This window comes from Micromys minutus, assembly GCF_963924665.1.
Source record: "Micromys minutus genome assembly, chromosome: 19".
In the NCBI taxonomy this organism is placed as follows: Eukaryota; Metazoa; Chordata; class Mammalia; order Rodentia; family Muridae; genus Micromys; species Micromys minutus.
In genome coordinates, this window is record NC_137954.1 from 11,785,578 (window position 1) to 11,808,618 (window position 23,041).

At 42.9% G+C, this 23,041-nt stretch overlaps 1 protein-coding gene across 1 annotated transcript in view; it reads left to right on the top strand.

Annotated features, from left to right (window-relative positions):
- The first annotated feature begins 134 nt into the window (after positions 1-134).
- Positions 135-23,041, top strand: part of FAM117B (family with sequence similarity 117 member B) — a 64,227-nt gene continuing 41,320 nt past the window's right edge. Inside the window, exon 1 of the mRNA XM_080932799.1 lies at positions 135-805. Coding sequence (XP_080788925.1) covers positions 235-805 — 571 coding nt within the window. The 5' untranslated portion in view covers positions 135-234. The remainder of the gene's footprint in view (positions 806-23,041) is intronic.

A 23,041-nucleotide genomic window follows, 5' to 3' on the forward strand; every position in this document is an offset into this window, starting at 1 on the left:
ACGCTGCACCAATGAGCGGCGGCGGGGGGCGGGGACAGCGGAGGAGACACTATTGTTGATGAGGAGCCGCGGCGGCGGCTGCACCATCTCGTCGCTGCCTGTCGCTGCCCGTGCGCCCCCTGTTCCCGAAGTCAGGCTTCGTCACCCGCTGGCTCGGGCCTTCCCTCGGGGCCCCGAGCAGCCGGTCCCCACTGCCCAGCACCCCCAGCCGCCGTCTTTGGGGCGGGGGGGACTATGTCCCAGCGAGTGAGGCGCAATGGGTCTCCCACGCCCGCCGGCGCCCTCGCGGGTGGCGCGGTCGGCCCGGCCGGGGGCTCCGGGAGCCGCCTGCAGCCCATGAGGGCGACAGTGCCGTTCCAGCTGAAGCAGCAGCAGCAACATGGCAGCCCCACGCGGGGCGGCGGCAACAACGGAGGCAGCGGAGGCGCTTCAGGCCCCTCGGGTGGCGGCGGCGGCCCGCGCACCGCCTCACGCAGCACCAGCCCCACGCGCGGCAGCGGCAGCGCGGCGGCGCGCACCAGCCCCACGGTGGCCACGCAGACGGGCGCGTCCGTGACGTCCACGCGCGGTACCAGCCCCACGCGCGGCACGGCGTCTGGGGCCCGAAGCAGCCCTCCGCGACCGCAGCCGCCGCCGCCCCTGCTGGGCACCGTGTCGTCGCCCAGTTCGTCGCCCACCCACCTGTGGCCGAGCGAGGTGAGTGCGGCCCCACCCCCCGCCCGCGTCCGCCACCGGAGGAGGTCCCCAGAGCAGGGCCGGCCCTCAGCGGAGAAGAGGAGCCCCAGCGCCCCGGTGTGCAAAGCAGGTACGTGGAGGGCTGGGGTCCCGTGCCGCGGAGCGGGGACCGCAGCGCCCCGGTGGGGAGGGGAGGGGAGGGGAGGGGCGGGGCGTTCGGTCCGCCACCCCTGCGTCGTGCCCATGCGGGTCCCCCGCCGTGGAGGTGCAGCCGCTAACCTTGGGCCTCGGCTCAGTTAGTGGAAATGATTAAACCCCCGGGTTTGGCCTTGCGTGGCTGGCTACTGCTAGGGCTGGACCTGTCACTTTTGTTTTAGTGACTCGGCTAATGCTTGCAGATAGCACATGTGTGCTGCTCAGTGTTTTCTGTTCCACAAAACAGTTTCGGATCTGGAGGACTGAATGCATCAGCAAAGGCGGATTTGGATCATTGAAGAGTTGTGAAGCTGGGAGCAGTTTTTGCATTTCGTAAGACTTAATGAGCAGCAAGAAGGGAGAAGTTAAGCAAGATTGCTTTGGGGTGTGTGCTTAGGTCTATGTATATATTTACACATATACGGAAATGGTAGATAACTAGCCTGAGGGTCTGAGTGTGTTTCTGAGATGGTTTTATGTCGTTTGCTTTTTCTTTCCTCCCTGAAACAGTCTCACTAGTGCTGGCTGGCCTGGAACTTGCAGTGTAGACCAGGCTGGCCTTGATCTGCCTGCCTCTGCCTCCCTAGTGTTGGGATTAAAGGCACACCCATTTTGTTTTGTTTTTGTGTAGCCTGGGCTGGTCTGTAACTCAATGTGTAGTAGATAGGTTAGCCTCACCAAATGCTTCTGCCTCTGAGTACTGCAATCAAAAGCATGCTACTTTGCCAGGCTACAAAATGCTTTTAAAAGATGTTAAGAGGACTACTCCCTCTCGAAATAATGGGCAAGCTGTTTTCATAAAAGACCTCATTTTAGCTTTCATAGCAGCCTTTAGATGGGTTAAGAACAAGTGATGCTGGAGAGATGGCTCAACAGTTAAGAACACTGACTGCTCATCCAAAGGTCCTGAGTTCAATTCCTAGCGACCACATGGTGACTTACAACCATCTGTGATAGGATCAGATACCCTCTTCTGATGTGTCTGAAGACAACTACAGTGTACTAATATAAAATAAATTAAAATAGTAAAAAAAAAAAAAAACGAACAAGTGACAGGTGAGCTTTGACTCTGCCTGTATTCCACCAAAAATAAGTCTTCAAATAGATCAAGGGAGTAGCTCCTAACAGATAAGAGAAATTTATTGCACACCAGAATTGCATGCATGCTAAACAAGATGTCTGCAGTTTGCCTTTGGGTTTCTGGAGCCAGGATAGCGCATCTGGTGTATGGAAGATGTGCTAAGTGATAGGCAATGGGTGAGACAGGGCCCCTCAGTCTGATAACAATGTTTCAAAAAGCTGAGTCTCCACACACTCTGAGGAGAACTTAATTAGGGTAAACAGTCAAATGTGAGGGAGGCTTTATTTCCGGGGACATCCGGCTCCTTGTGTGCTCATTCATATTTTCCAAAGTCCCCCTCCCCTGTGGGGGGGAACCGAGTATAATTACTCTTAAACTAGGTGTGAGGGATACTGCCTGTTACTAGGCCTTACTCAAGTGTAAATATATTCTTGTTTTACTCTGGTTAGATCCCTACAAAGAGGAGGAAGTGTTTTCAGTTGCAGATCTTTCTAGCATAGACCGCTGTGATTAAACCATTTCATGTTGATTAAACGGAGATTACCAGTTTGCAGGCTTGATGAAATGTCAAAGTTCTTACTGTAGAAACAAAGGTGCTTCTTGATGCAGTCCTGGAACCCTTACATGACTCTGATACCTGGGTTCATCTTTAGGCTGCTGACTTCTAGTGGAGTGAACAGTCTCTGCCTTCACCGGGGCTTCAGTATTGCAGAGTCCCCAAGTTGGAGATCTCAGGATCTCTAGCCGGTTGATTATTTCTCTGGGCTTTGAAGTAATTACTGAAGGATTCAAAGATGTCTTTCTCTTGACTCTGACAGTCACTACACACTTGACCATAGCAGCTGTTTAAACATCCAGCTTCAGTGCTTGCCAGGGGCCTGTCTGGTTAGATGTGCTTTCAGAGAGTTAATTGTGGCGTTTACTCTGTACTCTCTCTTCTTATTCAGGTGAGAAGTGTAGAGGCAGCATCAGAGCAGTTAGATGAGCTCTGGGTAGTCACTGGGCTTGATGCCCACGTGCAGTTACGTGTGAGTCATGTGGTACAGAGACGAGAACGACATAAGTTAGTGATAGAGTCCATGCTCGTATGAGAGTAGTTTTACATCCTGTGCCTGTTGTATGCATGTTTGTTGGTACTTACATGCTAAGGTCACATATGAGATGTCACCAGGTGGCAGTCTGCTGGAGTCTGTCCTCCTCTCCAGTCTGGGTCTGGAGGACTGAACTAAGACACCTGTATCTGGTGAGCCATCTTTTATTTAAAAAGTTTTAATTTCATATTCTATTCTCCCTCCCCCTCCCTCCCTCAGTGTGTGTGTGTGTGTGTGTGTGTGTCTGTCTGTCTGTCTGTCCACATGAATTCCAGGGCTTTATGCTTGGAGGTCAGGCCAGCCCTTAGGAGTTGATGCTGTCCATCCCCTGTGAGGGTTCCGGGAATCAAACTCACATTGTTAAGCTTGGTGACAGGCACTTTTACCTGCTGAGCCATCTCAGGCCCCTTATATTTTATTTTTTAAAGAATTATTTATTTTATTTATATAAAATATAAATATATAAATATTTCATATAAACACCGGAAGAGGGCATAGGATACCCATTACAGATGGTTGTGAGCCACCATGTGGTTACTGGGAATTGAACTCCGGGACCTCTGGAAGAGCAGTTAGTGCTCTTTAACCGCTGAGCCATCTCTCTAGCTTCCCTTCCTTTTACTTTTAATTGACTAATAATTTATCTTCATGAGACATACTTCTTACACATAAATATACATCATAAAATGATCATGTTTGGCTAATTGATATATCTATCATTTTTAAAAAGTACATTGCATGCTTGTGTGTACACGTGTTTGCACACACATATGTACACACATACATCTGTGCCATGGCACTACTGTAGAGATCAAAAGACAGTTTTGAGGAATAGGGTCCTTGCTGTTACTGTGCTGATTCTAGGGATTGAACTCAGGTCTTCGGGTTTGGCAGCAAGCAGCTCTTTGTTCCCTCTGAGCCATCTTGCTGGATTTAAGATTATTTTGTTTTCAGCTATCTGATGTGTAATTCAATAGACTCTTGTATAGTTGTGGGGTTAAAGCTGCTGATTTGATGAAAATCTCCGTAACATATGATTCCTCCTAAACTTAACTACTAGAAAATAGCCTGAAGTTATTAGAAGGCTTACTAGAAGTAGAAACAGTCAACTTGACATATATTTTATTACATATTTATATGTGGTGAAAAATTTCCATGAGAACTTAGATGACTTTGCCATCAGTAGTTTACCAGAGAGGTGAAAAGCTCACTCAGGTGGAGGGGATGACTTCACTCCGTGTTCTGCAAACTTAACCTCACTGCCACAGCAACAGAAGGTGGCAGCTGTGCTCCATCACAGCAGTGCAGTTCTGGTACAGTTAATTGTATGAGGTTATAGCTTCATTCTGTATATTTACACTTCTCTTGAGAATAGAGCGAGGCTTGGTGTTTGCATGTGTAGGGTTTGACAAATGCTGACTTTCTATAATGGGCTTATGTGTGTTTTATAATAGTGATAAGACAGACTAATATCACTTGGAGGCAGTAGCGAAACAGAATACACATATTTTGTGTATCCATGATGTAAGTTAACATTTAAACTACTGTGATATTTCCAGGCTATGTGGTAGTTCTGTGAGCTTTTTCAATTTGTTTCAGTATCCACTAAATCCCGATGTAAATGGACCTGAGCAGCTCTGACATGGGTTTAATGTCAACTGTACATTATTAATAGCCACCTGCATACCTCATCCTATGAATCTCTGCCATCTGGCTGTTCCTTGTGTCCATTAGAGTAAGTTAGTAATATGTGTGAATGAGTTATTTTTCTGAGTTCCGTAAACCACTCTAGAATATTACCAGACCTTTGAAGTGTTCGTGGGACCCTATGATCTGTATCTGGTTAGTTAGAAGTGCAGGTGGCTCAGGACTTGCAGCTAGCATCTGAAGAGCAGCAGTCTCCTGAGGTCGAGCCCTTGTTAATGAATGTGACATTGCTCCTGTTAAGGTGCAGCTTCAGCTGTCAGCTCTTTGTAAGGTTGTGGGAACTTGAGGGGGAGGGGTCTAGCTGGAGGAAGATTACCTTGAGTGAGTCCTTTGAGTCCTTTGTGTTGTATATTACCTTGGCCCCTTCCCATATTCCATTTCCTCTACTTGGTGGCTGCCTTGATAGGACATTGTGTGCTCTGTCACTCCTCCTTGCTATAATGGATTGACATCTCTGAAACTAGGAGCTGGAATAAATCTTTCCTTAGGTGTCTGTCTGGTATTTTTCTATAGTGATAGGAAAACATGCTGCTGACTCAGGGTAGTTAGAATCAGAATTAGATTGTTAAGTTTCCATTTGGTGAACAGAATTGCCTATTTCTTGAAAACACCCCAGGGTGCTTGTTTAAAAAAAAATTCCACTTCCAGGTCTAATTTTAGGCTTTGAAAGTCCCTCCTAGTGTTGCTACTATACTCTGAACAGTAGTTGCAGAATCCTTCAAAGACATGGTTTGAAAACTTAGTAGGAAAAAACCATCAGTTTAGTATATGTGTGCTTTTTGTGGAGTGGCTGATGTGTTGATAGCAATATATGTATTTTTTTCATTGCATGTCTTATATAAATTTGACTGTTAATTGGGGTAGGAAATTGCCAAGAAAAACAGCAAGAGATGTACTTCCTTAAAAAAGTATATATTTAAAATTATATGTGTATGTATATGAATCACATGAGGTAGTATGCCTGTGAAGGTCAGGAGAAGATGTTGGAGCCCCCTGGAGCTGGAGCTACATGTGGTCATAGGTAGTCTGGTGTGGGTGCTAGGAATATCTCAGGGACAGTGATATGCACTCTTCACCTTGAGCCATCTTTCTAGCCCTGAGAAACACACTTCTTTGAAGTAGTAGGCAGACTCAGGAAGTAGGACACAAAACTCTGACTTCACATGTTTCCTAGTACCTTCTGAAGTAGAACTCTGCACATTCACTCCTTTGCTAACATCTGAAGGACAGTTGCTGATTTCACACTTTAAAGGGAATCCTTTTGGCTTATGGTATATTTTTTACAATTGAGGATGAAACATTGTAAAACATACTAGTTCTTCATTTCGGCTAGTACAATTTTCACTTAAGTTCAGTTCTGCATATTTGACTGAACTACTCTTTGTTACTATGCAAAACAGAGATGTCAAAACAAACTAAACCCTTTACAAACATCAGTTTAAAAACAAAAACACAGTGCTCCAGAGATTCAAATTAACCAGGCAGGACAGGAGTGTGAGACAAGCATGTACTGTGATTGCTTTTGTTTAGAGTGAATAATTCTATAGGTATGGGTACAGGCCTTTTCAGAGAAGGTGCTGTCTGACTTTGGGTGGAAGGGAAGAACCAAACATGTCTTACAGGAGTAACAGTTCATGCCATGTTCAGTTGTGTGTTAGTTAAAATACACAACCTAGGGGAGTATGAAAGAGTAGAAGGGCACACTTCAGAGTGCCCTGTGTAGAGTAGTGTGCGCTCTCTCAGTGTGAATTAAGATGAATCCGATAGGTAGCCTGGCCTGTCCTTCGATCGTCAGCTTCAGTTTCCTGAGTGCTAGAGATTGCAGGTGTGCATGCTCGTGTCCGGCTTGAGAAGACAGAACAGCTAGAGAGGAATTTGGAGAGCTCTGTAGGTTGAGAAGTAGATCACTGTTGAGAAAAGTAAAAAGAAGCTTGTGTGTAAGGGAGGTGGCATTAAAGATGTTTTAGATGCTGTGAAGAGAATAATTAGCCTGAGTTGGCAGAGTAAGCATATAGGTCAGTTAATGACTGTCGCTGTTGGGCTACAAATCATGTCAAGGTAAGGGAATAGTTTTTTGTCATTGTATCAAAATACCGTAGTCTCTTAAGAAAAGGTTTTTTTGTTTGTTTGTTTTCTTTTTCTGGTACTTTTTATCACCCCCCCCCCCACCTTTTTTGGTTCACAGTTTGAGGGTATGGTCCATGTGGTAGGGAAATGTTATGGTCTCAGGAGTATATGAGGAAGCTGGTCACATTGAGTGTGTATCAGGAAATACAAAGATAGAAAGAAGGAAACACAGAAAGACAGAGACACAGACAGTGACTGATAGGCAACCACTTTTCTCCCTTTTATTCAGTTCAGGATCCCAAGCTGTGGAACGATGTTACCCTTATATTTAGAGAATGTCATTCTACCTTAGTTAACTGGGTCTAGGAACTCCCTCATAGACATGCCCAGAGATTTACTTCCTGGGTGACTGAGAGCCAAGCTGACAGTACTGTCACAGGCCCACCCCTCAGCTTGCTGCCCAAATACCAATTTTAAGTCATAATCCTCCCACTTCTTGTTCCCATAGGTTCATGGCCATCTCATAATGTAAAATGCATTCAGTCTGATTTCCAGAGTGTCCATATTCTTCCAAAACACTGTCCAGAACTGTTCAAAAGTATTAAGTGCAGAGCCTCTTCAGAAACATGAGTCTCTTAACTGAGATGCTATAACATCAAAAAATAAGTTATATACATAAGTATATAGTAATAGAAGGTAAATATTCCTGTTCCAAAATGGAGGAATGTTGATGTAGCAAGGAAAAGATTGAACCAAAGCAAGACGAAACACAAAAACCACAGAACACAGAAGTGGGCAGACAGTCTAGCTCCCCTGTTGGCCTCAACTCTGCCACTGTAAGCTCTGCCATTTGTAGCACATAGAACCTATCTTGGACTGGTTCCACTGCACCCAACCTGCATTGCTCGGTGGAAGTCCCATGGCTCCCATATTTTCAGATCATGACCATTGTAACTTTGGTTTTACTGTCACAACTTAGCCTCCTGTGGGGTCTTCAGCCTTGCTGCACATTGTCTGGCCCCAGTGATTCTCTGGGACTTTAATGCAAGAGTCCATTATCTCCACACTCTTAATTCTTTAATGTCTGCAAAGCCAGTATGATGTGCATAGTGAGTTTCGCTTGACCCATATTGCATTAGCTTTTGTCTGTCTGTGAGGCTGACTTTGGGGAAAGACTTCACTAGGAAGGGGACCAGAGTCAGGTTTATTATGGACCACCCCGTCTTTGTGTCATTTTTTCTGTATTAGTCCCTTGCTGCTGAGACAAGGTACCTGACAAAACCAACTTATAGGTGGATTTATTTGTCCACAGTTTGAGGATACAGTCTGTTACCATGGAGAAGTGATGGAGGCAGGAATATGGTATGAGGTAGATGCTCACATTGGGCAGATGGCTGCTGGTGTCATTTGCTTTTTTTTTAAATTCAGTCCAACACTCCAACCCATGGTTCAGCTCACAGTTAGGGTATGTTTTCCCACGCCAGTTAACCTAATCTAGATACTGCCTCATAGATATGTTCAGTGGCTTGTCTCCTAGGTGATTTTATATTCTGTTAGGTTAACAGTGAGTACTAACATTATACGTTGTTTTGATGTCGGTGGAAGGAAGCAAGCTGAACAAAGCATTGTGCTAGGGTCCATTTATTATAGAATGAAGAAAATTTCAGCATGGTTTTGGTTTACTAAATGTATTCACAGGAAATAGTGCAGGTCATAGAAAGTGGACATAGCACTTAGAGTTTGGAAGTCTCAGAAACCATTAACAAATCTTATTTACTGAGGAGGGGAAATGGGTATAGGTGTGGTTCAAGATGACAGATAAAGCAATAGAAGGGAAGGAAGTTGAGAAAGGCAGCAACTTTCTGGTCTTTAAAATACTTGGAGAAAAAATAGCATACTTGTCTTTTGTGTTTTTTTTTGTTTGTTTTGTTTTTTGAGACAGTTTCTCTGTGTAGTCCTGACTGTCCTGAAACTCTGTAGACCAGGCTGGCCTTGAGATTCGCCCGCTTCTGCTTCCTGAGCAGGAGTGGCAGAGTGCTTGTCTTAACTCCACATTTAAAAACTAATCTTCTAAATCTGAGTACCTGCAAGTAATTGAATTACAAATAGCACTGCACTTGTAATCAAAGCACACTTCTATTTGTTCTCCTGCAGCCCTAAGGAGTTTTTAATGTTTAAAACACGTATATAGTGTGTTTTGATAAAATCCCCCCTTTTCCTCTTTTGAAGCTTTTTTGGTGCTTATTTATTGATGCCTTTAGAAGATCTTTCCCTCAGTTTTATGTATCATAATGACTTAATCATATAGAATGTGCAAATTTACCAGTAATTAGTGTTTTCTTTGTTTCTTAGATTTATTTATGTATGTATTTATGTGAGTACACTGTCACTGTCCTCAGACACACAAGAAGAGGGTGCCAGATCCCATCACAGATGGTTGTGAGCCACCATGTGGGTGCTGGGAATTGAACTCAGGACCTCTGTAAGAACAGCCAGTGCTCTAACCACTATGCCACCTCTCAAGCCCCTTAGCATTGTTTAGATTCTTACTATGCAGGTAATTCTTGTGGTGTTATAGTTGCATTTCCTCCCTTTGATAACTTTATGTTCCTTAAGGTGCTTTGTTGTTTTCATTTTATGTGCACTTAACATGAATTTATATTGAAACCTTTGAAAATAAAAACTTTCAAATATTTTAAACATATCAGGTCTCCACCTGTTGTAGTCACTGTTCTCTTGCTACAAAGAAACTCCATCACCAGGACAACTCATATATAAAATAAAGCATTTAATTGTGGGGACTTGCTTATAATTTCAGGGCCTTAGTTCATTATCATCATGGCAGGAAGCATGGTAGCAGTCAAGCAGGGTGCTCGAAAAGTAGCTGAGTGTTATATCTGGATCTGTAAGTGGGGAGGGGCAGACAGACCACTGGCAAGGACTTTTGAAACCTCAAAGTCCACCTTCAAGGTGACACACTCTTCCTGCAACAAGGCCACACCTAACCTTCTCCAGAGTGTGACTCCCTGATGACAGCACATTCACATATATGAGCCTATAGAGGCCGTTCTCACTCAGCCACCCCACACCACTCCTGTTTTCCTGGAACTTTCCTGAGATTTCTTTTTGTATTGTCTGTTGGGAGACACTTAATTTTGGTGAATACTGAAATCACAGGTGTGCACCACCACTCATGGTTTATGCATTGTGATGTTGGGTAAGTACTCCGTCGATTGAGCTACACTCCAAACCCTCTAATGCTCCTTTATATTCAAGTACTGGTCAGTCATCAAGCTAAATCTACCTGAAGTTCATTATTAAAAGTATGATATTTTTAATTGGTCTGTTTCTATTTGTGAGCTTTAATAATTTTGGGGAAGGAGAAATAAAATGAAGTATTATTGGAGCCCTTGCCTTCAGAAAACTAACTCTGTAATTGTGCAGTTTAACTTCCTTATCAAAATATCTCACCTTCTCTCATTTCTCTCTTCCACCCTCCTTTCTTTCTTTGCAGTTACATGAATATGTTAAAATTTGTAAGTAGTAAACATACAAGTGTTTACTGATGTTTGATTTCCAGATCATCTCATAGAGATCCAATTGACCATTGTTTTTATAATTCTGGGGTGATTCTGTATTTGTAATAGGCAAGACTGCCACATAAGTCTATTCCAGACCAGAGATGATGATGAATATTTACATCATTTTCAGCTTTTTTTAAATTACAGAGAAAGGAGTTTCAACATAATATAATCATATTTTGTTCTTAATTCTCTCTCCTTGGCCCCCTATTCCTCATTCCCAGATAGTTTTTGCCTATTTGCATAGTTTTCAGAGCCAGCTCTACTCTGTTGCCAAGTCAAAACTCAGAACTCACTTTTCCTAAGTGCTGCAGCTGGTGAGGGGCAGGGCCAGCTCTCCCTTCCTCATGACTTTGGAGTTACCTCTCCTGACTGCCTCCAGTGTCAAGGGAGGTTGGGGGTGGAGTGGATACTCCCCCCTCCCAGCCACATCATAGCATAGGCGTGGCACGGTTGGTTCTCCCTCGATCATCCCTTGGGCCAGCTCACATATGCTCTCTCTACTAGGGTAAGGGGCACTGAGAGGAGGGCATCACCCAGACCACCTCAGGGACAGCACACTTGTGCTTCCACCACAAGGGGCAGCTGTTTCGTGCTGTCTGGGCCCAGTTGCAGGGCCTGCTCTCCGCAGTGCTGTAGATGGTGAGTCAGGGCTAGTTCTACCATGCTTATGACCCTGTGGTCAGCTTTCCCAGCGCTGGATTCAGCTCTTCTATACTCATGCCCTAGGGCCAGCCCACTCACATCTCTGTCACAGGGCCGGCTTTCCCTAGTGCTGTGTAGGTGAGAGGTGCTCAGCTCTCCAGAGCCCTGCAGCCAGTAAAGGGCAGTTCCAGTTCTGCACAGGCCCTCATCCACATGGTCCCTGTTGTCTGCCTCAACCAAGAACGTCCCTGTTTTCCATTAGTAACATAAGCCATGAACATCAACAGTGACTATAACCACTGACCCAGACATGGCCCTAGCAGCAGCTTGGTCTGTGACCCCACCATGACCTCAAGTGTCAGGGCTGGCCCACTTACAACAGGCTGCTATTTTTCCACCGTTGAGTCTCCAGCTCCATCTTTCTTCATAGTGTTCTTACTGCTCCACTTTTCTTTCATCTATCCACCACATGCTTGCATACTGTGCTCCCACAGCTAGCAGACCCTGGGTGACATCCTTAGTCACACTGAATGGCATGGTGGCAGGCAGTTGTCTACATCCCTGTGCTAGAGGGTAGGTCTGTGGGTCTGTCTTCCTTCTCTCTCTCTGTCCTTTATGGTGGTAGGCAGGGCTCTGTGTTATGGATGGCTTCCCTATGCCATGAGGTAAAGGGCAGGTCTGTGGTCATCTTTCCTGGTCTGCACCACATGGCATTGCAGAAGGCAAGTCTCTGTTTTCCTCCTCCATGGCTGCACAGTCTGATTGTCATGTGTCCTGGGCACAAAACAGCTTTGGCTACTAAGCCAGCATCGAGCTAGGATAAGCATAGGACTGCCATCTGCTCTGCCTGACTGGTAGAAGCACACCACCTCCAACACAGCGTCTGCCCACTTCCAGTGGGGTACACACACATATATATGCATATACAATACAAATGAGGTGTTTTTCTTTCTGAATCTGGCTCATTTGCTTAACACCTTCTTCTGCAGTTTGTTTTCGGAATGTCCTAATTTCATTCTTCCTTATAACTGGATGAAATTCCACTTTGCATATATACTACATCTTTATCATCGGATGGTGACCATTTAAATATCTTGAATATTGTAGCAGAGAACAGGGATGTGCACATCTCTCTGTGGTATGCTGGTTTAACACCCTTTAGTTAGCAGTTTTGGAGCTTCAGGGCTTATATTAAAGGCTTATTGGTTGTTGATGGTGTTTTGTCTTTATTCATCCCTAATTGGGATGTTTCTTTTTGTTTAGATCGACCAATGATTGCCAAACATTTCTTTCAAAGAACCAACTCTCATTCTATGTATTTTTTTAACCCCATTTTAAAGGGCTGGAGAGATGGTTCAGGGGTTAAGAGCACTGACTGCTCTTCCAGAGGTCCTGAGCTCAATTTCCAACAGCTACATGGTGGCTCACAACCATCTGTAATGGGTTCTAATGACCTCTGTTGGTGTGTCTGAAGACAGCAACGGTGTACTCATATTAAAAAAGAAAAAAAAAACTATTTAGAGAATTTTAAAAATTTTTATGTACAATTGATGTTCTTCCAGAATGTGTACGAAGGTGCCAGATCCTCTGGAACTTGAGTTACAGACAGTTGTGAGCTGCCACAGGGTGCTGGGAATTGAACTTGGGTCCTCTGGAAGAGTAACCAGTCCTAATAGCTGACCCATGTCTCAGCCCTGATTCTATGTATTCTTTAAGTCTTTGTTCATTAATTCCCAGCATGACCTTGTAGTGATAAACTTTCTCCTTGGAATTGCATTAGCTATATTCCAAGGGTTCTGATAAGATAGACTTGAATTCTCATTTGGTAGGAATTTCAAAATTCCTACCCTGATTTACTCCACAGCTTGTTGGTCATTCTTGAGTGTATCATTTAGGCTCTTGAGTATTGATCTAGTTTTTGTAGTTTGTCTTTTTTGTTTTATTCTACACTGGTGTAGTCTGTTTTAGAAAAGGCTCTATGGGCTACTGAGAAGAATGCATTCCGTTTTCATAGAGTAGAATATTACATAAATATGTTAGGTTCCTTTGACATGTGGTGCAATTTAACTTTGAAGTTTGTTGATTTTATTTGAATGTTCTGTTGAAGGTGATAGGGATACGGAATTACTGCATCAGGATTTGTAAGACTTTTTTTTTACAATGTGTTTTCAAATTTCTTTTTTTTTTTAATTGGATTTATTTTATTTACATTTCAAATGTTACACCCTTTTCCGGTTTCCCCTTCATAAACCCCTCTATCCCATCCCCTCTCCCCCTGCTTCTATGAGGGTGCCCCCCCACTCACCTCCCCGCCCTGACATTCCCCTACACTGGGGCATCGAGCCTTGGCAGGACCAAGGGCTTCTTCTTTCATTGATGCCCCACAAGGCCATCCTCTGTTACATATGCAGCTGGAGCCATGGGTCAGTCCATGTGTGAACTCTTTGGATGGTGGTTTAGTCTCTGGGAGCTCTGGTTGGTTGGTATTGTTGTTGTTATAGGGTTGCAAACCTCTTCAGCTTCAATCCTTCCTCTAACTCCTCCATTGGGAACCCTGTTCTCAGTTCAGTGGCTGGCTGTGAGCATCCGCCTCTGCATTCGTCAGGCTCTGGCAGAGACTCTCAGGAGACACCTCTGTCAGGCTCCTGTCAGCATGCACTGCTTAGCATCTGCAATATTGTCTGGTTTTGGTGGCTGTTTACCAGGTGGATCTCCAGGTGGGGCAGTCTCTGGGTGGCCTTTGCTTCAGCCTGTTTGTCAGATGTTTAATGCCCATAGTGTTCATTATACTTAGTTAGAAACCCCAACATCTGGTACTTGTAAATTTATATTTTTCAATTTAGTAATAATATGTAATAACCTTCATCTCTGGTTAATTATTAATTTATTGTTCTGAAGTTAACTTTTCCAGATATGGTCATGTCAGCTTGGTTTGATTCCATTCACTTGATAGATTGATTGACTTCACCTTTCAGTTTTGGTTGTTTGTTGTAAAACACATGGTTAGATACAGTTTTTAATCTAGTCATCCAATCTGCATCTCTTTATTGGTGAGTTAAGACTATTAAGGTTCTTGAGACATATTTCTGTGATTTCATTGGTTTCTTAGTTGGGATCTTTTCTTTCTCACTTGGTTAGTAGGAATTTGCTTGTGCTGTGTTGGACACTATTAGTTTTCACATGTTCCTCTTGTGAGATGTTTTCTGTGCTCATCAAGATTGAGACAGTATTGGCTGTCTGTCGTGCCCATGCACTGCTTTAGTTTGTGCTTACCTTGAAATGTCCCTACTCTTCTCCCAGTTTAAAGATTTTTTTTTACATTTATTTATTGTGTGTATCACAGGAGATAGGAAGATAATTTGCAGTAAGCCATTCTTTCCTTTTACCTTATGCATCCTAGGATCCAACTCAGGTTGTCATGCAAGTTTGTAACTTCTCTTAATTTTAAAAGATGCTTACTGGATGTGATTTGTACATAGTAAATGTTAGCTAGTCATTTGGCCTCACAAGGTGGGCAGGGAATCAAAGTAAGCTGGGCAATTTAAGTTGTCTAGTTTAAGAGATAGTCTAGCTGTCCTTATTTCTGCTTGTTTTTAGTTTCTGGAGTCATCTGTGGGTAATGGTGGGTGAGGTAATTGATAGGAGGTAAAAGACACTGACTGGTGGTGTGTCCGAGGCACAGGCAGGAGTGGGTGAAATGTCAGCGTGACTCATAAGCAGCACTCAGAGCGCTGTTGGTGTCTTCATATGTGCTCAAAACAAGTCAGTGTTGTTTTCTTTGTTGTTCTGAGAAACATCATCTATTTTAGGGTTTCTGTTGCTCTAACCAAAAATCCCTGGGTTTATCTTGCTTACACTTACCATCACAGTCCCTCAGTGAAGGAAGTCATGGCAGGCACCTGGAGGCAGGAATTTAAGCAGAAGCCATGGAAGGGAGGGTTGTTACTGGCTTGCTTGTTATGGCTTGCTCAGTCTGCTCTGTTAAACACCCCAGGACTACCTGCCCAGGGTGGCCAGACTCACATTGGGTTGGACCTCAGCATCACTAATTTAGAAAGTGGAATACAAGTCTGCCTACAGGCAAATTTTACGGAGACATTTTCTCAATTGAGTTTCTTTTTCCAAATGATTCTAGCTTGTGTCAGGTTGACCTAAATCTAGTCAGTGCACTATCTACAGTTGACCTAAATCTAGTCAGTACATTCACTATGTATATCATTTACAGAGTTAAACTACATATAAGCTTCATCTAGAATAAAAACATGTAAGAAATGTCATTTTAAAAGATGTTTTGTTGTCTTTAAAGAAATTAGTGGAGCTGGGTGATGGTGGCTTTTAATCCCAGCACTCAGGAGGTAGAGGCAGGAGGATGTCTAATTTGAGGCCAGCCTGGTCTACAGAATGAGTTCCAGGATATCTAGGGCTACACAGAGAAATCCTATGTCAGAAAAACGAAGGGAGAGAAGGGACACATGCTCGAAGAGAGAGATTAAGATTGGTTGATTAGTGAGAATTCTCTTCCTTCACGAGACTTTATTTACAAAACAGGTTTGAGTGACTGGAGAAGTTCCGCAGTGGTGGAGGTCACTTCTAGCTCTTCCTAGATGACCCCAGTGCACCCATAGCAGATGGTCACAACCACTTTTAATTTTAGCTCTAAGGGATTCAATGCCCTCTTCTGGCCCCCTTCAAGAACCTGCATATATTTCATACAGACAAATATGCAAGTAACAATACATTGAAAAGTTGTTTTGAAAGTGATAGGTAGGACAGTAGATTCCAAAAGTTTTATTTTCTGTATCAGCAAAGAAAGGGAAGGGAAAAGAATAATATAATTGGATGTATGCTTCTAAATGAGGCTCTCATTTCATAAATGAAAATTGCCAGGGACCAGAAAACAGAGTAGTAAGTATTTCACAGGACTAGAGAGATGGCTCAGTGAGTAAAGGTAATTGCAGCTAAATCTGTTGATAGGACCCACCTGGTGGAAAGAGAAAACTACTCCATGCTGTCTTCTGACCTCCTCATGTGCTTTGTGGTATGTGGGTGTGTACACAGGTAGTGTACACACACAAACAGATACTTAGATTTTTTTTTTTAAGCCTTATATAGCTTTGGCTACCTTGTAACTTGCTATGTAGACCAGGTTGGCCTGGAACTAAATCATAGAGATCTGCCTACCAATGCTTTTCAAGTGCTGGAATTAAAAGGCACAAACCAACATCTCCAGCTCAACTTACATCTTACTTTGAGGACCATTTCACTATAATCTTAGAGTATTATATGACAAAATTCACTCATTATATATTTCTATTATAAGTAGGTATTGTATTAAGCTGATAGCTTTAAGGAACACAAAAGTAGGGCATTATAGAGAATAGAATTCTTTCTTGATTCTGTTTCTGGTTGAAGTATAGTGATTAGCACAGTGATAAATAAAAGGGCAGAATGATCTGCAAAAGTTGCTAGAAAGTAGAACTGTTAGATAAAACTATTTTTCTAGCCTTTTAAGTCTACATCTGTGTTGGTAAGTAAACTCTTAATGTTGAGATGGGAATTTCAGAGCAGCCTTCAAATATGAAGCACTGGTTGGCACTAGTTGCCTGCCTTTGACCTGGGAGGCAGGTACAGACAATTTTCTGAGTTCAAGGGCAACCTGAGCAAGTTCTGGGATATCTCGGGCTATGCAGAGAAACTCTGCTTTAGGAAGGGAAGGGAAGAGAAAGGAAGTAAGGGAGGGGAGAGAAAGAACGTAAAGTTTTACAAAAGTTAAAGCAATAGTAGCTCATGGAGGTAGAGCATGCCTTTAATTCCAGCGCTCAGGAGTCAGAGGCAGGCAGATGAGCTCTGTAAGTTTGAGGCCAGCCTGGTCTATGGAGAGACTTCCAGGACAGCCAGGGCCACAGAGAAAAGTCGTGTTTCAAAAAACAAAGCAGTGCTGGTTCTAGCAGAGGGGTGGGGTACCCTTTAGTCTTTTAAAAAAATACATGCTTTTCTGTATCAATCATGTAATTCATATGGCTGTGTTTTGGCTGTAGTTCCACATATGTATAAACCTGAATTGTCCTGTTTATTTTCAGGTAATGCAGTAAATACTGAAGCTGAAAATAGTCAAAAGGATAAACTTTGCTGCTAATGCGTGTGTTTGTGGGATTAAAGCAGAAGACATTTTCCTCTTAGATTCTTCATTTTGTTTTTTTCTGGAAGCTATTCTATTAAGTGAATCAAACTTGAATTATATAAAAAATTATTTTGGAGGTATTTTGGCAAAGATGGAACATAACTAAGGAAAAATGTTCTTTATATTGTTTTAGATGGAATTTTTAGGCATGTCATTGTGAAAGTATTTCCTTAAACTGTCCTTCAGAAAGGAAGAAAATAGACTAGATGAACATTGCTTTTTTTACTTGTTCTGGAGAGGGCAGGGTGTGTGTGGTGTCTAGCTAGCTCGGTAGCTCAGGCTGCCCCTGACCTTCTGATCTTCATGCCTCTCAAGTGAAGGGATCACAGGTGTGTGGATTCCCTCCTCGTTAGTCTTTTAAATATTTACCTATGAGTGCCAGAGCAGCATTAAAGCAGATTGCCTCATGATTTATTTGACTCTTTTGGTTAATGTGGTGGTTTTCCAGATCTTTGCCAGGCCAGCCTTTACTCAGTAGGAGTGAAGAGTATCTGAGAATGGGCGGATCTGATGACAGGGATGAGATGCTTTTCAGGACACTTTCACTGAAAGTTCATGTGTTTCTGTTGGATTCATTCTCAACTACTCTGTACACGACTAGGTTCCTGTTCAACAAACAGTGCTGTTAGATCCACTTTTATTGTTGGGGAAACAAAGGATAATCAAGTAAGAAAAATCCTCTTTTCTCAAGAAGTTTCTAACCCAGGAACTCTTCCCACCAGAGATGGTTGCAGACAGTTGCAGACGAGTGTTTCCATATGTGAGGTTCACAAGGCACAGCTTTTTAACCAGTTCTAACCAGAACACTTCCAGGCAAGGCCTGTGGTAGATTGTGAGCCCAGAATCAAAGTGTATACCTAGAAGGATGAGGTGTTATTGGTAACTAGGCCTGATCACACACTCACCCAGTTCAGGGCAAGAGCTTGTTAGCAGAACGTCCGCAGTGTATGCACTGGGCAGGCAGAGGTATTAATTAATTTATTAGCTCTACTACAGTGCTTGCTTGCAGTTTGAAATTTGATTCCTTACATTTAAAGCTTCAAAGAGGGTTTGGTGAAGAAGTCCTCTCCCTTTGACATTTTTCCTTTTGTTCTAACATAGAGTGGAGAATTTCTTTTTAGCAGTTACAGCTTCTATCTCAGGCTGCAACTTTAAGCTTGCTTAAGTTCTTTTCCTTAGCAAAACTAAGATATTTTAAAAACTGTCTCTGCCGTATCTATTGGTTTTTTCCTATAGACTTGAGTCATGAGTAGAGAGGAATAACCATGACACAGCCTGAATCCTATCCTTTCTGAAATTCCTCTGCCTAACATACAACAAAATAAATGAAAATGAAAATACGGCTTATCTAGGAATAAGCAAGTACCCTATAATTTCTGACATCCATAGTGGAGGACATCTTAGAATATGTCACCTGAAGATAAAGAAGGGGACACCATAAATTTTGATAGTGATTTGTACATGTGTGAGTGGGTGCACGGAGGACAACCTCAGGTGTCCACTACCCCCTCCCCCCCTTTTGGACTGGGCAGGGCTGGAGACACATTGCTCTCTTTCCTGGAATTTACCTGATAGGTTTGGCGGCTGACCAGTTTAACCTCTGGGATCTATGCTTTTACACTTTTCTAGTGCTAGGGTTACACGTGCCACCCACATCCAGCAGTTTTACATAAGTAGATCCTTGTTGCAAGGCAAGCATTTTGCCAGCTAAGCTCGCTCTCCTAGTCCTATAAAAATCACATTTTTAGCTGGGCATTGTAATACATGCTTATACAGAAGGTTAAGGCAGGGGAGATCAGGGATTTGAGGTCAGTGTAGGCAGTATAACTAGGTTCAGTCAAGGCTAGCACGAGTCTGCTTCAAACTAAACAGAAAGACAAAATGACATTTCTTCTTCCTTAGTTGAGAGTGTACAATTGTAGTGGTAGATGAACTGCAACTAGTAAAAGGCAGTTGTTTTACTGTCAACTTGATACAGCCTAGAGTCACCTGAGGACGGAGTCTGAATTGAAGGATTGCCTAGATCAGATTGGGCTGTTAGCATGTCTGTGGCTTTGGTCATTAATTGACCCAGGAGGGCCTAGTCCATTGTGGGTGACACCATTCCCTGAGCTGAGCATAGTGTATGTTCTTTTGCACAGCTTTTATGTGGCCTGTCTTCATTAGGGTTTCCATTATTGTGAAGAGACACCATGACCAAGGCAGCTATTATAAAGGAAAACATTTAATTGGGGCTTGCTTACAGTTTCAGAAGTTTAGTCCATTATTGTCATAGTGGGAAGCATGGCAGCATGCTGGCAGACATGCTGGAGAAGGAGCTGAGTTCTGTATCTTAATTTGAAGGCAGCCAATAGACACTGGCACCCTCAGGCAGCTAGGAAGAAGCTTTCTTCTACAGTGGGTAGAGCATAGGAGGAGACCTCCAAAACCCATGCCCACAATGCCACACGTCCTCCAGCAATGCAACACTTCCTAACAGTATCACTCTTTATGGGCCTAGCGTATTCACACCACCATATGATCGATCACAAGGTCAAATCTTATATTTAAGTGAAAATTTGTTCTGCTTAAAATAAAAACATATTTCTATTTGTATAAACTGTGAAGCTGTATAGTTGTGGTTTCTATGAAGATTCTACAATGAAAATAATGGGCATTTTAATGTTAGAAAATTAAGTATAAATTTCTGCTCTCAAAATTTTATTTCCCTGCCACCATGCAACATGACAAATTATTAAAGTAATAAGAAAGCTGTTAGGAAAAGTCAGAAAGCAAAGGATCCTTGCTGTAAAGGATGTGATAGTAAGTATTCTGAAATTGCAACTCATTTATAGTCTTTATAACTACCTCTGCTGTTTGTGGCAAGAAAACAGCCATAGATGTAACATAAGTAAGGCTGCCTCTAGCTTGCTGTGTAGCTAAGGCTAAGCTTGAACTCCTGATTCTCACCTCTGTTTCCCAAGTGCTGGCAGTATAGGCATGGACCACTGTACCTGGTCACTGATGAAATAAAAGGTAGTACCAGAGGGCTCAGATATGGATGACTGCATAGTTAGCATTTTGTACCGAAAGTGGGAACTGTACATTCTTCCTTTCTGTGACATGATCACATGAAATAAAATGGTAAAATCACATAAAATAATATGCTAAAGTGACATCAAAGATCCTTTTCAAGGATTTAAAAAGCCAGGGTGAGTTCAGTATATTGTAGAAGTTCGTGAGTGTGTACACAGAAGAGATGCCTGTTTAGAGAGTTGGGGGAAATGTCTTTGAAATGATACTTAAATTTAAGAGTACATAGGGCTTTGTCATGGATGAAATAAAGGAAAAGTACATTTTTCTTGCTGTGCATGAATATATTGCTCATATTTTTATGTCTGGTGCTCTTTTCTGCCTCTAGCTCTTTGTATGCTCTTTGCTAGAACCCCTCCCCCACCCAGCCAGCTCCTTCGTTCGTGTCAGTTCTTCAGGTCTCAGCTCCTACTGCACTTACGCTTCCTGGGCAGTGTGTACTTAAAACTCACTAGACCTGATCACTGTTTGGAACCCACCTATTACATCACAGTATACAGACACAACCTGACGTGTCTTCAAACCATTTTCAATTTAGAAGATTTAAACTGTTAAACGTATTTGTATGTGTGTACATGCATGTGCTTTGTACATGAGCATTCATGCTTGCCTCAGCATATGTGTGAAAGGTAGAGGACAACTTGAAGTAGTCTTTTATCTTCTTTCTACCATGTGGGTCCTGAGGAACAAACACAGGTTATCAAGCGTTGGAGCAGACACCTTTACCCACTGAACCATCTTGTTAGCTTTTTAAGTTTTAAAATAACATTATTTCTCTGTGTGTACACACATTTAGTCACATGTGTACCTTTGGGGGATATTGCAGATCCACTTAGAACATTTACATTAAAAGGCGTTTTATTAACTTTAATTAATTAACTAATTAATTTTGAGACAGGGTTTCTCTGTCACTGGATATCCTGGAGCTCACTCTGTAGAAGAGGCTTGAATTCAGGCCTTGGATGCTATTTCCTTTGCTTTCTGGGTGCTGAGTTTAAAATGCACTCTCTACTATACCTAGCTGAACTTTAAAAAAAAAAAAAAGATATACTCTGTATAAAATTATACACTTTAATGCTTGTGTTTGTGTACATGTTTGTGTTGATGCACATGTATAGGTGTGCATGTGTAGAGGACAGAGGACATTTCTTGTTTGTGCTTAGAAATGCCATCCAGCTTGGCCTGCCGCTCACTAATTATGCCTGTTAATGATCTTGTCCCTTCCTCCTTCTCCAGAGAGGTTGGATTGGAAGCTGTGCCACTGTGAATTTGGGTACCTGGGATCAAACTTAAGTTCTCATACCTGTAAGGAAGGCATGTTTTCCACCTGAGCTATCTTTTCATCCCAAGTTAAACACATTTGAGTTAAGTTGGGAGTTCACTTTTTTAATGTGGAGCAACTTCTTTGGGATGAGTTGTATTTATTTTAACTGCCTGCTTTCTGTAATTGTGTGAGTACTGATCACTCTTGGACCTTATTCCATGATGCAAGGTTTGTTTGTGAAAGCCAGGACTCTCCACATGGCTAACCTTGCTAGCCAGCTTGCTCTAGGAATTCTGTCTTCACCTTCTGAGGCTGGAATTACAGGTGGGTGGCGATGCCTGCTTGGCATTTACATGTCTTTCTCAGGATGTCAACTTGCTCTTGCTTGCACAATAAGCACTTTAACCACTAGATCATCTCCCCAGTCCCTGTTTTACTTTTTGAGATACAAACTTTTCATTTTTGTTCAAATTCTATTCTCTATATAAGTATCACAGTTGTCATTCAACACAAAGAAGTCAAGTTGGTGCCTAACTAGAGGTTTCACTGCTACTAAGTAGCTTTCATGGTGCCAGAAGGTAGTCTGTATACTGCCAGAGGAGGAAGGTAGTCATCAGCTCAGCTTCTAACTCTGACCACTCTGATCTGCCTGGGAGGTATTCTGGTACAGTAGGAGGAGTGCAGTACACACACTGGGTTTCAGGACCACTCCTTGAGAAGGAACTCAAGACTGACAATGCTAGGGTGACCAAGAGCTTGAGACTAGATCATGGGCCTAGAGAAAAAGCAAATACTGTCCATTCTGCTGAATGAACGCAGCAGGAAATTGACTCGTAATGATACTCTGTTGTGCTCATAGATCAGCCATCATCAGAGAGGCTTCTTCTAGAAAAGCATGAGAACTAACTCACAGCCCCACAACCAGACAGTATGGGGAGTAAGAAAACTTGGAGCACTCAATTGTAAATGGAATGTGTTTATCCAGCTCCTCCCCTTAGGGCTCTGGCAACTATACGGAAGAAGAGCCAGAGATGACGGATGACTCCAAGGACACTGTCTTTTAGACACAACAGGACCTATGCATATGAATTATACAGACTGGCAGAATATACATTCAAGCCTGGCTAGGGCCAAGTGCTAGGAGAGAGAACCAAGAAGCTAGCTGCAGTTGATACCCCTTGCAAAGGAAAAAAGTCATTTTCTACAGTTGGATATCCCTGGGTATATTAACACACTTCAGGATAGGCCCCATGCCCAGGAGTATTTGGCCAATAGAAAATAAGCTCAGTGATTTTTTTTTTTTTTTTTTGGTAGACTTTTTGTCTCCTACTGCTTCTGGTTTTGTTTGTTTTGTCTTGATGGTTTTTTTGCTTGTATGTGTTGTTTATTGTCCCCCATCCACAATCCCCCCCATTCCCTCATACAGGGTTTCTCTCTGTAGCCCTTGCTGTCCTGGAATTTACTCTGTAGACCAGGCTGGCC